Below are 17,359 nucleotides of genomic sequence, written 5' to 3'. Positions count from 1 at the left end.
AACAACAAACACAAAACATAAATTTGAATTATTCCACATCATATTTTGACTCCCCTCCCCTCTTTCTGCAGTTTCTTACATTTATACTGTTTTTTCCTGCATTTCCAAGTTAACAGGCTACTTAATGACTCTGCACACTTGTTCTCTTCCCAATGTTTTCTATACAGCACCTACAGTTGCCATAAAAACTGCTTCCCTTGCTAAAGCTATGCACAGGCTCACCATCCTTTGTACATTTCAAGGAGAGCATCCCAATATCAGGGAAATGGCCACCAATAAGCTACCAAATTTGATATGCAGTGGGAATGGTAGTCCAAAACATATGGAAGGTATGACTCTCAACAATCTTGACCATTGGCCATGCTGGTTTAGGCTGATGGGATCTGCAATTCACAACATCTGGAGAAAAGCAGAATGGATAACCCCACTCCAGATATTCAGATGGGCTGAACAAACCACACACTAAAAGTGTACCTTTTTAAAACACAAATAGCCTGGTAAAGTATTAAAAGCTATAATGTAAAATTAACCTTTTAAATAAAGCCACAGAACTCACTGACTTGCCTATCTGTAATTAGTCTCCATTTCTAGGCTGACTGCAGAGGGTGGGGAGAGGTTCCCCTCTTCTCTAGCCAATAGGAAACACAGGCTACTGGCCTCAAAGCAAACCAGTTTTAAAAACCGCCTTCTGCCCAACAGTTTGACAAATGAAGGCCAGAATGAATGTCTGTCAAGTGGTGGCACTGAATATAGTATTTTATTTCACGATTCACCTGATCTCCATAGGTGACTAGGAATTCCATGCAAGTAAATGAATGGGTTAGCAACACATTCTCTAGACACACAGATTTTTATCTTTCTGGTTATACATCTGAAGTTCAGTATAAAACTTTAATCATACTGGATGCAATCCAGATTTATCAGAATCAGCTGAGAGTTTGCCATTGCTTTTCAATTAAAAGTAGATTGCACAAGCAAGTAGCAAGCAACATTAAAGCTTTGCCTCGTAGAACATCTTTTATTCATCTTCCCAACTTCTCTTAAATATTGTTTTTACAACCTGCAGTTTCAAAAATGTATATGAGATATTTATGAGGATAGATGAATAAAAGAGTAAGTTAAGATTTGCAGGAAATGATGAAAATAAATGCAAAGAACCACAAAAAGAGGGGGAAGGGAGTCAAAGTTTGAAATGATAGAATGTTTGTTGAATAATTGTAATGTATATAAATGAAAATGATATTTTTTTTTAAGTATTGTTTTTACAGATTGCTTTTTCCTTGGATATTTGTTGCTTGTCTTTTAAATGATGCAGTACATGTAGGAAGCAGTCGTATAACCAAGTCAGGCCATTAGTCCAGCTATTTCCTTGCAGCAGGGGTTGGGGGAATAAAAATCCTAAGGTAAAATTCTGTTTCAGGTAATTGGCCAACTGGCTTGACATAAGAATCATGTAACAATATATCAAAATTCAAGCGTTCAGTAAAAGAATACCAGCATTTCTATCAGTACAACGAGCTATTTGGACAATGACACATGGGGTAGGTGAGAAGAAGCAAAACCAAAATCATAGCCCTGTATAGAAGCAACAACTCAACAGTATTACAGCATTCTGAACTAATTATTTCAGTAGAAATGTGTCAAGCATTCTGAGCTTATCATTACAGTAGCAATAGCTCACACACTACTTGTAGAACTCAATCAATTCCATTTTTCCAGTGCTCAACTTATTTATTCATTCATTCATACATTCATACATACATACATATATACAATAGGTATAGGACTTGTTTCAAATATCTATTAAGCTATGGTCAGCAAACAGTACAGGGACCTCACCGTATAGGTTGGCGAAGTGGCATCCATGAGGTTTGGTCCCATTTTGATAATGCAAAAAAGCCTCCCACAAAAATTTTGAAGTTTGAACCATAAAAAAGGTTCAAACTTATGCATTGTTTTACCTAGGAGGCAATTGCCTGGAGGCATGCTGATGTGGTTTGAGTTATTGGTCCAACCACACTGCCAAGGTAATATATGAAGCTTCCCAGGACAGAACTGGAAGAGAGGTGGTATCCTGCATTTGTGGCACAAGACACCACTTTCTTCTCCTCATCTCCAATTCTTTAATATGTTTAAGTATCTCTAAGTCTCATTTCAAAATACAATGCCAAAGGGAAGGAAAGAGCAGGATTTATAGGACATGCCACTTCAAAAATTGCATGAAAGATTTTTGGTTTTTACTTTCCTAGTAAAACTCTTCCCAATTACAAGTCTTAACATTCCATTGCAGAGGTCAGACAGATCCATACCCTGTGCGCATTCACTTAAACTTCTCTTCCAATGATGACAGTAATTTTTTAAAAAACAACATAGTGCTCCTTTACTTATGGTATCTGGTACAAAATTCACCTATTCTGCCACTCCATCCCCCACTTTAGCCACAGCTATCATCAGTTCGTGGGCATTGAGCAGTCAGCCCTGCTGTTATTATGCTCAAGTTATTGTTATGGATGTAACACAGCTGGCAGCATCCATGATCATTTTTGCTCCTTGTTCTTGCTACAACTGCAGGGACGTAGAAGGCGTAAAATGAGGGAAAGGAGCAGTACAATATATATAGACTCCTTTAGCATCCATTTAGGCCACAGAAAATATTGGCATTATAAAATACAGACATGTAAGCTCCCCATCCCCCCAAAAAATATAGAAAAAGACTTTAGGACTAAGAATCTCAGATTTAGTTTTATGTAACACAAATGTTTTGCAAAAATTCATAAAGTTGAATAAAGAAAATTGTTGAGGGGAGGGTCAACAACGTCTAATTGAGTCATTCTCAACCCCCAAATTATCTGCCATGAACATGAGGTGGCTAAGCTTTCCTGGAACAAAAACGACAATTTATGCAAAGAACCTGATATCAATACTCATTCCTTGAACCTCTTAAATGTCTGAAATTACAGGTATTGAGAAACAGCCCACAGCAATAGTCACCACAACACAGAGATTCAATGTGAAGGTACCAAACTCTGCTATGGAGCTATTTCTCCAAAACAGGGGGGGGGGGGATGTTTAGTCTTTATCAGCTGAATATATGAGAAACTGGTGATACTTAAAAAGTAGAATGCAAAACATATATTGTATTATCCAGGAGTTTAAAACCACAGTCCCTGTTTATGTTTTATATTACATCTCAATTCATACGCAATCAAGTATTGTGAACTTATCTCTCATTCAAAACAGGCATCTCAACAGCTCTCACCTTAAAGGGGTAACTGCAACACCTCTAATCAATTTTACCTGTTCAAGACATTTCCTCAGTAATATCGAAAGACAAGCAAAAGAGGCTGCAGTCATATAAAGCATAGCATTCTCCACTTGCAGGCTCTTAAATAGCTTGACCCCATCCAAAACAAATATTGCAAACTTTTCCACACAAATTACACCACCAGTAGGAAGAGGGGGGAGGGGAGGAAGAGAGCCAGCACAGGGGGGGGGGGGGAGGAAAGGAATGGGAACCACACAGATAAATCCTAACCAAAGACAGAGTTTCTGCAGGAAGTATGAGAGGAAGCAGAAAGGCTTGGGTTAGGAAATCATGTTTCACTACACATTCATGAAAAGCCAAGGCACACAGTAAAGGCAGGGGAAACAAAATTTAAGATGGATCCCAAAAGGCACAAAACACATTTCCTGTAATCAAGACAGATTAATTGGTTACTTCACAGAAAAACTGATGGCAGTGGAAAGTTTCCACTACTGAAGTTTTGAATGATATTTAGACCAATATTCAATACAACTAGCACTGGGATTTCTTCTGACCGCTAAGGTAGCAAATTGTTATTCCTCCTTTTTGTACATAGCAGAAGGATATGCAAATAGCTGCAGGGGAGGGGGAACCCCTCTCCCAAAGGGGAGTACATCAATATAGTCAGCTCTTCTACAGTACTTCAAAGAGAAGTTCAAGCTATTTGTTAGGGCCATGTTAGATAAGGCCAACGCAAATTGCAGTCCAAATCTCTGGAGGGCACCAGGTTGGCCAAGGTTGCTTTAGAGCAGTAGTTTCCAAATGGGGGTCTGTGAACCCAGGGGGTCTGCACAATCTACCCAAGGGATCTGTGGCATCATTCACATAACAAAAACTACCATAGAGATATCATAATTTTCAAAAGTACGGGGTCCTTGGTTTGGATTTTGAAAAACGGGGTCCACAGTACATAGCAAACTGGGAATCACTGCTTTAGAGGGTTCAGCAGCTACCACTATGGCTGCTACTTAAACTCATTTTTAAGGAACCACACAAGAATGAATTAGCTGTGGAGAGTTTGCATATGCATTGTTTGGAACGAATAGCAAAAACCATGCCTCACTGTCCATTCCATCCCACAGAGCAGTTCAGCATAGCAAAACTGATGAGGAGGATTCTGCAGCAGGGAACAATTAGTTCAGCAAACCAGTACATAAATCGTAACAAGACTGGACCCTTTATTTTTTTATTTTTCTAGAGAAAGCATGGGATTTCTTCCAAAGTGCATTAAAGCTAGAAACTGAAACAACTTATCTAGAAAGAAATGGTTTTGAAAAGAATTCAAGTGCTAAAAAACAACAACAACAGTGACACAGAGTAACAAGTGATTATACAGAGTTCAAGTTGAGATCATTATCAGAAGGTTTTGTGCCAACATACATGTAAGGAGGTGGTGGAATCTAGGCAAGGAAAGCGGTAGGAACACTGATATTAAAGAATCTTAACAGTTTTGGATTTACCCATTTTTAAAAGGTCTGATCATTCACAAGACAAGTAGCAGAACAGAAATTAAGGGGTAGAAATTATACCTGATGTGGAGCATGCCTATTATAAGGTTAACTGAAGTTTTAATATTTTCAGTTACAAAACTACCCATGCTGTTCTAATGGTTCTATGCAATTAGCTGCCAATCTTAGGTATGGTAAGGAAAACTCAGCAAGAGATGCCCAAACAGTTGAAAAGTGAAATGACTGTAATTTCCTTCAAACAAAATGCAAATACATCCATATCAGTACCATAGCCTGTATGGTCTGTAACTCAACCTATTCACAAGCCTTTAAGCTGCTATTAGGTAAAGGTAAAGGGACCCCTGACAGTTAAGTCCTGTCACGAATGACTTTGGGATTGTAGTGCTCATCTCGCTTTACAGGCCGAGGGAGCCAGTGTTTTTCCGCTCCGCAGACAGTTTTTCCGGGTCATGTGGCCAGCATGACTAAGCCGCTTCTGGTGCAACGGAACACCAACACCAGAGCAGCGCACAGAGATGCAGTTTACCTTCCCGCTGGAGCGGTACCTATTAATCTACTTGCACTTTTTGGGGTGCTTTCAAACTGCTAGGTTGGCAGGAGCTGGGGCCGAGCAACAGCTCACCCCGTTGCAGGGATTCAAACCATCGACCTTTTGATCGGCAAGCCCAAGCCTCAGTGGTTTAGACCACAGCGCCGCCCGTGCCCCTAAGCTGCTATTAGCTGACACTGATTCCTAAATATTCCAACCCCTAAAAAGGATTCCTATTAGGAAATGGAAGACAAAATAAAAAGACACCTGGCTTTTGCTACGTGAGTTAGTGTCCATCTGCCAAAAGCTTGCACACAGCAGCCACATTAAAAAGCTCAGTCCTTTTCCCTGCTGCAGAATAAGCCATGCATGGCAGGTAAAGGGCAGAGGCCTTGGGCACACAGAACAACAGCACAGAGCACACTGAACAAAGGCACAAGGCTGCAGTGGCTGCTTCAGCTTACCATACGTCTCGGATCTACTCTCCTCCGAGCTACACTTTGTCTTCCTGGAGGAGCTATCTGCACGAAAGCAGGAGAAAAAGATATAGGAAATATGGAGACCAACATGAAAAAAAATTCATAAAAGTCAGAATGATTTGTATAATTGGGTTAATGCATGCAAAACACAAACAAGGTATGAGCAACACAGAGGTGATAACATTTTGAAATCAGAATGTGAATACCAGAGGTTTGAACAATACAGGTAACATCACACTGTAAGGTTCTTATAAGGAAGAAAATGTTAACACAATCCAGCTCTCTCTTTTCTATATCAACTACTGAATTGTATTTAATATGATCAACATCCAGGCCTTACTCTATAACAACACCATATAATAAACGGGCTGCTCCCACCACTCTGGGGAATGAAATCAAGTTTTGAATCTGTCTGTGAAATATTTTTGTTCCAGCTCTGCTACCCAAGTTCCCTATTTAAGCTAGAATCACATAATGTTTCATGGCAGTCGGAACAGATCATCGCTACAACTTAGGATACAAAGGTGAAAGAATCCTGAACACCTACGATCAGAATGTTGTGGATGCAAATTTACATGTTATACTTTCACAAAAAAGAACTGGTACCAGCCTCACTCTTAGAAATGGGACGAGCTTGTAACATAAAAATGGGCAGTATGTCCTTCCTGTGACAAATAAGTAGTTTTAAGCAGGGCAAATGAAGTAATGGATAGATATTTCTGTTTTCACTCACCCTCGTAAACAAACAGTGAAATAGGTTACAACTGTTTCAATTTTACAAAAGGGGAAATAAGTTATTATATAAATAAATAAATAAATAAATAAATAAATAAATAAATAATGATTATATTTACAATTATAGCAACCCAGCATATACCACAACTTAACTAGACAATGAATCCTGCTCTCCAAAATTCAAGCCCAACATGCTTGAACCCAGCCAGCATGAAGATGTAGTATAAATACCTGATTGACCTATCTTTGCATATCACATTCTGCAACCTTCAGAGTCACCTCTTACCTGCTGCATGATTTGGGGAAATAACAGGCTAAACAGTATGGTGCACAGACAAGAAGCAACACAACACATGGGGCCAAGAGGCTCACCCGCAAGCCAGTCATACAGTTAGGAGCACACAGCAGTCACTGGGTTAGTAGGTTGGGGTGGGTGGAACCTCCACATGCAGACTAATTTCCAAGACAGCAATAGACTCTGAATGCAACATAGATGGTCTACAAGTATAGGGAAAAAGAAAGAAAGTTGAATAGCCATGTCCAGTTAAAGGTTTATAAAAATACAAAATGAGAAAGTACAACTTCACTCAGGAGACTGAAAAGAAGTTCTTCAGGTCACAAAGCCATGTGATGTTTAAAATTCGCTCCACAGATAAAGAATAGCCTTAAGTGTAATCAATAATTTATCTAGACCAGTAATGTGCTACAGTCAGCTTTAGATTATTAAAAAATAGCTATAAAACCTACCAAAGGGAGGTCCCCAGATACTGGTGGTTTAATAATGTTGTCCTAAAAATAGGTGAAGTGGGGAAAGAAATGCAAAGTTGTGCAGGATTTTGTACAACAAAACCCTCAGTAATACCCATTTTGGCGATGACTGCTAGTCATATGGTCTGCTCCTTTGCATTGCAGAAATATGCACGCAGATCAGCATAATCCCCATGCAGCTTGCAGTTGTGCCAAATCAGCAAGACTGGCACCTGCATAGTTACGGGCTGCAGCTGCTTTAAATAATTGTTTCCTAAAGCCTTAGGGATAAATGACATAGGATGTGCAACTGGATCTTCTAGTGTTTCCAAAATGCAACCACAATTTTGAGTATAGAAGGAGTGCTGGAGGAGACCACTGGTCCAATTAAAAAAATGCAGCCACAGAAGACTTATTCAAAAACAGAAATGTTTGGAGATCCAACACATAGTTCAAATAGCTTGGTTCCAAGGTTTCAAAACACCTCTTCCACCAGAATATGTGTGCTCCACCAATAGCCCTTTCTCTCCAAATAGGCTTAAAATAAAATAAATCAAATCAAACAGAACAGGTAACAACAGAAGTCCATCATATTTGCTTTGGCCAAAGATTCTGCCACCACCAACTCACCCCAGCTATCACTACTGGAGTCATTATCTACATAACTGAAGAACACAACAGTTAATAACATTGGGGAATTCAACTTGTGAAAAGGGGATATCTAAAATTATGCAATCACTGTGAAAAAGAAAGGCGGCAATAGCTTCTTAATGTTACACTAGGGAAAAAGGTCACTTTTTCACTCTAAAAGCACTTTGTTGTGAAGCAATGAGTTGTGTGGGAGGCTATGAGGAATCTACCTGTAGGGTCGAAGTCCTGGGCACTGACGCAGCGTTCAACCTTCTGCTTCTTGTCTGCTGGAGACTCTCTGCTCAGAATGCTGCCATGTCTGAAGCAAAACAAAAAGAAGCAAAGATGGAGGATCAACCAAGACAACAGATACTATAAAATCATAAACACAAATGACCCTGCAGAATTTAAGAAATCTGTACAGCTCCTCACATGTATCTAGTAAGGGAGTAAAATGTTGCTGCTACTTCTATTCTGCTGTCTAAATCTGCAGAGAATATCATTTTAAAAAATTAAAGGTTTTATATAAAGCTGAGCTGAAGCTATCCTAACTTTGCAGGCTGTGAAGTTGCAATACCCAACTGAGGGTATGAAGTTGACCATACTCTATTTACCTTCAAGTTTGTCTTCTGTAAATGGTCACAGCTATGGTAATCTCAGCCATTTTGTTCTATAGCACCTGAAGAGACAGGGAAGACGTGCCTAATTCCTGCCTTCCAGTGCAAGAAGTTACAGGAGACACAAACCTGAAGATAAACTGGGGCGGGGTGGTGGAGGGTGTCAATTTTGTGCCCAAGTTTTCTGCATGGAAAAACTCTGATTGATTCCTAGCCCTACACTAACAAGTGCTGGGCTTCCCACATTATTTTTACAACCAACTCTCCATTTATGCTGGGGGTACGTTCCATGCTTCCACATAGAACGGTGAAATGTGCATAAATGGGGAACACCCTGGAGAATCCTAGTAGCTTGTGAGGAGACCCCCCCCCCCACGAGCCCAAAGAGGATGTCCTCTCTGGGCTCCAGGGAAGGTCTCCTGGCAAGCTGGAGGGGCAGTGGGGATCTGTTGAGGCTATTCAACATTTCCACCTAACAGCTCAACAAAGCGCTGCTGCCCCTCCAGCTCATGCAGAGACACACACCCCTGCACAAACCAGAGGGGCAGCGGGGCTTTCTCAGCTAATGTGCAGGGAAACAGTAGTGGCCACTGCGCTACCCTACATATCAGCTGTTAGGTGGGAAGGTTTAGCAACCTCAATAAATCCCTGCTGTGCTTCCAGCTCACAAGGAAACCAAATAGAACTTCCTCTTCGGGTTCTGGTGAGGGTCTTCTTGCAAGTCACTAGGACTCTCTAGGAAGCTCCCCATTTCCAGGTCCCCAACATCATGTGTGTGCACAGTCACGTGCAAGTAGATTGCACAAAAATGGGGAGTTGCCTGTATGTAGGGAGGCAATGTGTGCCTAAGAAAAGCCAACTTCATGCAGTTGCAGATCCATCTTTGATACGTAAATAACCCTTGGAACTCTTAAGCACACACTAGCACCGAGCTGGATCCAAGAGCTCACTTGTCTGCGCAAGTATGGTAGTCTGCCAATATTATCTTGATTATGAAGAGAATATTGTAGGCAGTATGTAGGTAGTCAAATTATCAAACACTCACCTTGTAGGTTTTTTGAGGGGAAACCTGAAATATAAAAAAACAAAATAAAAATTAGTTTAGAATAGTTAAAACATTTAAGAATCACACGAATAAGAATTCTAGCATAGCTCTATCATTCCTTTGTTGCTTCTCTCCACACACAAACCTCAAAGTAACCTCACAGAGTTTGGCCTAATTACTTTTAGCAACTACATATTTTGACTGCTACTATTAAAAACACCAGTTAGAAAGGTGTGTAAGTACTTGTTGCACACCAAGTAAATCTGTAGGGCAACTCACTTCATTCTATATACATCTACCTTCATAAAGGTGGCTCAAGCTATACAACATTACTGCACAGCGAAGCAGCTGTTTTAAACAGTTGACATTTCTCTATAATATCCCCACCCCCATGCTGCAGCAAAGCATCTGCCGTTAACCAGGGCAGATTTGTTCAGAAGCCTGAGGACGTAAACACTCCAAAATGCAGTTCTGGGAGAATAAACTCCAAGCTTATCTCCCTTAGCCTCAGTCTTTCTTACATGAGAATGCCAGTCACCAAACAATGTTGCATATGTCAAGGGGAGAACTGTTCCAAAGGGATTCTGTGATAGATTCCCGGAAGCTCCTGGGCTGCAGGCCAGCTTTCCCAGTCTCTCGTTCTACACACACACACACACACAGAGAGAGAGAGAGAGAGAGAGAGAGAGAGAGAGAGAGAGAGAGGGGATATGGAGGCAGGGCAGCCAGCAAGTCATGATCACAGAGTAACCTCACACAATCCTTCACATATCCGGCTCATTCACTGAAAAGTAGAATCTAATAATGTCTCATTTATTCCTTCCAGTATAAAATTCTTTTATTTAGTGGTCACTTAATGAAAATAGTCAAGCTAGACTCTGACCACCTTCCTTAAAAAGGATAATTCAGTAATCTCTGAGATATTCCACAAACCATAGAACAACGCATATTAAATCAAATATGATTTTAATATGTCCATTAAACAAAACAGAAAGATTTAGTTATGCAAAGAGTTTCTTCTTCACAGTCCACTTATATAACATTCACAGCACATGCAAGTCTGCTGAAGACAATCATTTTTACTAATATATCGACCCCATATGGATGATTCAGGCAGAACTGTGTATAGTACTGGTGCAAACTACAGCGATGAGTCTCAATTTAGGTTTGAGGTTTTTTAGATTTACATTCACATCCAGTGATTACACCTCTGCTGTTTCTCCAGATACTACATATAAAGCAGCTAGTCCGTTTCATACTTCTTGCTCTCACTAAAGCATTGCTTTGGTTTTAGGTGAGAGAAACACAGTTCTTAAAGAAACCGCTATACTACAGTTCCAATGACGACAACAGGATTTATATGACACAGACTGGAGAAAACCTGTCAGTGTAGGACAGAGCTTTCCAAATTATGTCGCGACACATTAGTGTGTCGGCTGCAGTGTGTAGGTGTGTCAAGTGAACGCTCCCTGCTCTCCTCCCAGGGCTGGAAATGGGTTAGTTCAACCTCTGGTTTGCTAGTAAAACTGATTTAATGTGTCACAAAATGATGCATGTTAAAAAATTGTGTCACCAACATGACAAGTTTGAAAGGCTCTGGCCAAGGAGAATGACCAGCTGATATACACTGCCAGAGTTGCTCCCAAATTTCATGTACATAAACCAACAAAAACATTTTTAGTAGAAGAATAGGACAGCAGACACAGCCAAAAAGTGACTCATGAGAAAATGATGCATGGTATTATTTGCTTTAGATTTCTGGCTGTTCTACAAACACTTCTAGTCTCCACCTTCAATGCAATAACATTAAAGCTTCATGATTTAAGGAACTCAGAACTTGAGGCAAGTTATAACATCCAATTTCACATTTCACAGTGTTATCAAATTCAGTGGTAGGCATGTCTAAATATAAATACAGTAAATGTGTTAAGAATTTTTTTGTATGTACTATTCATTTTTAATTTGAATACCAAGAGACATGTGGCCAATGTGACTTAGTTTTTAAAATAAACAACTAGATACTATTGGCAACAGGCAGACAACCAACCAGTTCATAATATTTTTTCCAACTATATGCTACAGTGAAAATTTCTGCACAGGACAGCCTGGCTAGTCACCATGCTCTGGTAAACTCCAGGTTGAACTGCTGTAATATGCAGTACAGTGGTACCTCGGGTTACATATGCTTCAGGTTACAGATTCTGCTAACCCAGAAATAGTAACTAAGTCAGTTCTTGGTATGAGCTTTCGTGTGCATGCACACTTCTTCAGATACACTGAAACAGAAGTTTCCAGACCCTTCTATATAGTGAGAAGGTGGGGAGGGGTATTACTCAGAAGGGTGGTGGGAATGGGTGATTGGCAGATAGCTGTGATGAGCCTGTTGTCGACCCTTAACGACTGCAATAGGTCTTACAGGAAGAAGCAAGGGGTGAAAAGGTGAAAGGTGAACTGACTTAGTTGGTCTTTAAGGTGCTGACAAAGCCATTTTTCACCTTTTCACCCCTTGCTTCTTCCTGTAAGACCTATTGCAGTCGTTAAGAGTCGTCAACAGGCTCATCACAGCTATCTGCCAATCACCCATTCCCACCACCCTTCTGAGTAATACCCCTCCCCACCTTCTCACTATATAGAAGGGTCTGGAAACTTCTGTTTCAGTGTATCTGAAGAAGTGTGCATGCACACAAAAGCTCATACCAAGAACTGACTTAGTTGGTCTTTAAGGTGCTACTGGAAGGAATTTTTTTTGTTTTGACTATGGCAGACCAACACGGCTACCTATCTGTAACCAGAAATAGTACCTCGGGTTAAGAACTTTGCCTCAGGATGAGAACAGAAATCATGCTCCAGCGGCGGCGGCAGGAGGCCCCATTAGCTAAAGTGGTGCTTCAGGTTAAGAACAGTTTCAGGTTAAGAATGAACCTCCAGAACAAATTAACTACTTAACCCAAGGTACCACTGTACATGGGGTTGCCCATTGAAACAATCCCGAAAATGCAAGGATGCCAATATGCGGCAGCTAGGATCATGATGGTGACAGCAGGTCAAACACACATAAACCACATTTTGCAGCAGCTCTGTTGGTTGCCAATTGTGTTCTGAGTCCAATTCAAGGTGCTTACACTTGCATAAATCCCTTAAAAGCCTGGGCCCAAATATCTAAGAGAATACCTGTTTCCATATAACCTGCCTGTGCCTTTGGATCTGCAGAAGAGACTGACCTAGTGGTCCCTGCACAGTACAATGTATATAGTACAGGCCCCTAGAAAAAGACATTTTTTGTGGTGGTTCCACATCTGTGCAACTTCCTCCCCACTTAGATGTACCCAGCCTCTTCATTATATATATTTTTCAGAAAACAGATTAATAAACATTGCTTTTTGCAGGCTTTCAGAGGAGGGGTGGGGTAAAGATTTGATAGCTGATCTCACACAGTTGGGATTCATATGGAAGTGAAAAATAATTTAATGAAATTGTTTTCATTGTATTTTAATTTGTTGATGCAACTGCCCTGTGGCAGTTAAGAGTAGCCATTGTTTTAAGAGATTGCTGTGCCCACTAAATCTAAGTATGGGCTTTAAGCTTGATTGGGAAATCAATGCATCAGGCTACTGTTTCTGCCCTATATGTGCATCCCATGATGAGACTGTGCCACTGCAGGAAAAACTAAAAGCCAGAGCCACCATGGTGCAACCCTGGATGCTGTGTTCAAAGTCTGCTTCTCACATTCCCACCCAATTCCTCTGCAACCCACTCAAACACTTAAGAGATTCCAAAGAGCTTCTCATCAGCCTCAAACAGCAAGGTGCATTTTTATTTTACATATATTGCCAGAAACAAAGTACAGTGCTGCTCTTGTTCCAAGCCAGGCTTCAAGCATATAGATTAATATCTGTCTCAGCAAGAGGGTTAGAGAAAGGCTGAAGATAGAGGGGGTGGAAGTGTAAAAGTCTTGCTACTTAAGTTTCAGCCACAGTCCAGCCATTCAGACCCTGCTCAAGCAAGTTCCTCAGCACTGTTCCATGACACAAGTCCTCTGATTTTTTCCAGTAGCTGATGTCAGGGCTTTTCACAGAGAAAGAGCTGCATTTACAGAGCCAGCAAGGAAGGAGGGCTTCCCCAGCTACTCTCAATGTGGTCATTGTGCTGCTCTGTAGCTGCAGCCAGAGCAGAGCCTTGCAGATTGGTTTTAGCTGCTGCAGAAATTACGCCTGTTTAGAAAGAAGGGTGTTTTACAATCAAACATTTCCAGCCCTGAATACTGTACTTCCCACGGGGCAGTTCATTCTACATCTAAGACACTATAAGTGTTTTAGGCCCACTGAACCTGTGGAACAAAACTAGTTTACATTTGGCAAGGTACTCACAAGACAGTATTGTTAAGTGCCATGACACCAAATTTTCCCATCTCAAAGGTTTCTAAAGACCATATTTTCACTGCACAGAAATACAGCCATCGTCTGACACTACCAATGGGAATTAAAATGAATGAAGTCATCCCTTAATTTAAGCATATTGGGAGACGTTTGGAATCAGGATACTCCAAACCTGGTATAAATTCCACCCTACACAACTCATCATGCATATTCCACACTTACACAAAGCATTCGGTTTTGAGGTTTAAGTAGCAACTCTTTCCATATACATGCTCAGCAGTCCTAGTGAAGTGCATTAATGCCACATCCTGCGCACCTCTGGGATCTAGCATAGTGATGATTCCAACAGGCATGTTGGGAAAAGCTACCAGATCTCCAAAATGGGGGGGGGGGGGAATCTGAGGAGAAAGTGAAATCATTCTTCCCCAGTAAGTTACACAACGTAAGTGCCTAAACAGGAATGCTAGTTAGTAAACTACAATGTTTCCACATCTTAGATTTCATGGACTGCCCATAACACAGCAGTTTTATTAAGATCTCATAAATCTGAGCATTCTGGTATTCTTCTCACCAGACAGAACCTATACATTACTGAGATTCCAAACTATGCTTCCCTAGAAATCATCTGGCCATTGTCCCAAAATACCTGTGAGCCAAAGGGTATATATATGTTGCTTGATGCTTAGCAGTGAGGTAATTTTAATCTATTTCAGTATTTTAACTGCTGTATGTTTTAAAGTATGGTTGTGAATTTTTTTTTAGTTTCTTGTTTTATCTTTTTGTAAACCGCTTTGAGGATTTTACAATCAAGTGATATATACATCTTATGAAATAAATAATTAAAATTATAAGTTATGCAAGTTCTTTTCTTCTACCTGGAGTATGTATGTATTTTTAGGTAAAGAAATTCTGTCTAGTCTATTATTTAGCTGCATCATCAAAAGTGACAATTTAAGGGGAAGTTGAATCCCATTTGATTAAAATGTTGCTTTGGCTACCCCAAACAATAACTTTTTTTAAAAAAAGATAGCCTTGCAAACTGCCTGGGAAGTAAGTTGTATGTAAATGGATTTATCCTGTTATCCTCTCACTTTACTGTTATATTTTATCACATATATTGAATTGGCTATTGTGTACGCAAATAATATTTAAAAGGAAGATTTTTTTATAGAGAATAGATGAGGCACACCTGTTTCAAAAATAAAAGCAGAACGATACTGCAAGATATTTAATAGAAGTACAGTATGAACAGGAACACTATTCTACATTTGCATATTATCTAGGAACATGCAAAACATCAAATCTCAGTGTTGTCTACACTAAGTGGCAATGGCTATTCAGATTTTCAGTCAAGAGTCGCACCCACTCCTACCTCAAGATGCCAAGGACTGAACTGCATGGAAAACATGTGCCCTACCACTAGGTTTCAACCCTTCTCCATCTGTCCTGGATCATCTTCACAAAACTTGCCCATTTAAAGAAGAGACTGAGACTGAGAGACAGAGAGATCACAAGGGTTAGACGAAAGATATGCAAATACTGTAATCAAAAGCCTTCCCTTCCATATATTTCTGCTGAACCGTCGCTGACAAAACCAGCTCTGAAAACTAAAATGTCCAATTCTATTCAGCACAAAGAGTTGTCAATTCTCACTAAGTTCAGAGAAAGGTGAAAGCTCACAATGCCTTGTCTAGTCAAGCACATCCCTTTTTACACAGCTGTGCCCTAGAACAGGAGTAACTGGAACACTGCCTCCTATGAAAAAATGCTGCTTCCTTTGAAGCAGTTTCCCCTCAAGGAAATGGTTTCACAACATCCTCCACCCATCACATCTAATCTAACATCCATGCATTAATAGGCATGATGGATACCATAACACTCTCCGTGCTGTCAGAAACCCACACAGCCGCTTCACCACACATGGCGTATTGCTGATAATACAACCGAATCGCCAGAATGCTTTCTGTTTGTTATTCAGCAATGTTCTGCAGAAAACAAACTACCAATTTAACTCCCTCATCCTATTTTTTAAAAAGCAATAGTAATTCAGCACAGAGATCCTGTCAGCAGTTGTGCTTTTGAGTGTCTTATGACAAAAATCTATTGGTCTGCTTTAGAAGCATATGTCAAATTTATTAAATGAACCATAGACCATAAAAATTGAGGGGAAATAAATACAGCTCCTTAGCATTTACTCCTGTCAATTTACATCCCTTGGTTAAAAAGCAGTCTTTTTGCTTTTTTCTGGTAAGAATAAGAATGAGATATGCTATATTCAGGACTACTACAGAGATAAGAGATGATCTAGCATACACCTAACAGTAACTACTAAATGAATATGAAACAGATTAACCTATAGGTAAATCACAAAAGCAGGTTGAGTGGTTCCAGCAAAGTAGCATAAGGATTCAGCTGAGGATTCTGCATAGCGGAGACAGTGTTGCTGTCTGCCTCTTCTGTGTGAGACATTTTTCCTGGCTGTCAAACCTTTGTTCTCAAACCGAGGCTGAGCTCAGATTTTTTGAAATATGCTTTTTTAAAAGTAGGAGCTAGACCACAAAACACAACACAGTTGTGTACAACATTCTCTTCTCTGTTAAAACATTGTTTTCCATAAAGAAGAAGGTTTCACCTTTTATTATTCTGCACCAAGAAAAGCTGTTTTCTATCCCTCTTCCCACATCACACATCAGAACAAGGAAACAAAGACTTACAGAGATTACCTGGATTGAAAGGGACCAGAGAAATTAGCCAGCAATACTATTTCTGATGAAGGTCAAATTGCTTAAGAAACCCAGCCACCCCATCTGATTTTGGTGGCTCCTTAAAAATGCTCATCTGATATTCTTGAAAATGCATTTGGTCAGTCCACTTGGGATAGGCAAAAAGAGGTGGAGTTTCTTCATACCTCCCTCCTAGCTATTATCTCAGTGAAGACTGCTAATGGAAAGGAAGAAAACAGCATCTACGTACATCTTCGGGAAAGGACTTCAGCCAGTAGGAGGAAGGACAGCTTAGGTCTGAGTGTTTAGCTATCTTAGAGACCATAAAAATATATATTTAAAAATATAATTACAATAGCAGTGTGAGGGGAGTAAAAAAAATCACTGATACTACAGCCACAAATTGGGTCAGTGTTCTTTTTTGTGGTGTTCACATCTCAATATATAGGTTTATTCTAATCTCTTCATAGAATAAATTGTATCTATATATTACAATTTAATATCTAACTGCCATCATTTCTTTAGGTCTGCCAGCAAATTACTTTGCTTCCCAATATAAACATAGGAACACATAGGCTGTCCTGTGCAAAGTCAGACCACTGGTCCATCTAGCTCAGGGATAGTCAACCTTTTTATACCTACCACCCACTAATGCATGTTTCTTGAAGGTAAAATTTCCTTACTGCCCACCAGTGCTTGATGTAA

At 40.1% G+C, this 17,359-nt stretch overlaps 1 protein-coding gene across 7 annotated transcripts in view; it reads right to left on the bottom strand.

Moving 5' to 3' along the window:
* ARHGEF12 (Rho guanine nucleotide exchange factor 12) overlaps nucleotides 1-17,359 on the bottom strand; it is an 85,532-nt gene that overhangs the window by 45,212 nt on the left and 22,961 nt on the right. For 3 of the 7 annotated variants that reach the window (XM_083713924.1, XM_083713923.1, XM_083713927.1), the window contains exons 2-4: nucleotides 9,556-9,579; nucleotides 8,124-8,212; nucleotides 5,767-5,823 (exon numbers count right to left, since the gene is read on the bottom strand). In XM_083713924.1, the coding sequence (XP_083570050.1) occupies nucleotides 5,767-5,823; nucleotides 8,124-8,212; nucleotides 9,556-9,579 (170 nt within the window). Of the gene's footprint in view, nucleotides 1-5,766; nucleotides 5,824-6,888; nucleotides 7,015-8,123; nucleotides 8,213-9,555; nucleotides 9,580-16,654; nucleotides 16,674-17,359 lie in introns of those variants that run through there. The other 4 variants (XM_083713926.1, XM_083713925.1, XM_083713929.1 and 1 more) reach the window with 3 other exon arrangements.

This window comes from Podarcis gaigeae, assembly GCF_964106915.1.
Source record: "Podarcis gaigeae genome assembly, chromosome: 15".
Lineage (NCBI taxonomy): Eukaryota > Metazoa > Chordata > Lepidosauria > Squamata > Lacertidae > Podarcis > Podarcis gaigeae.
This window is presented reverse-complemented; position numbering and strand designations above follow the sequence as displayed.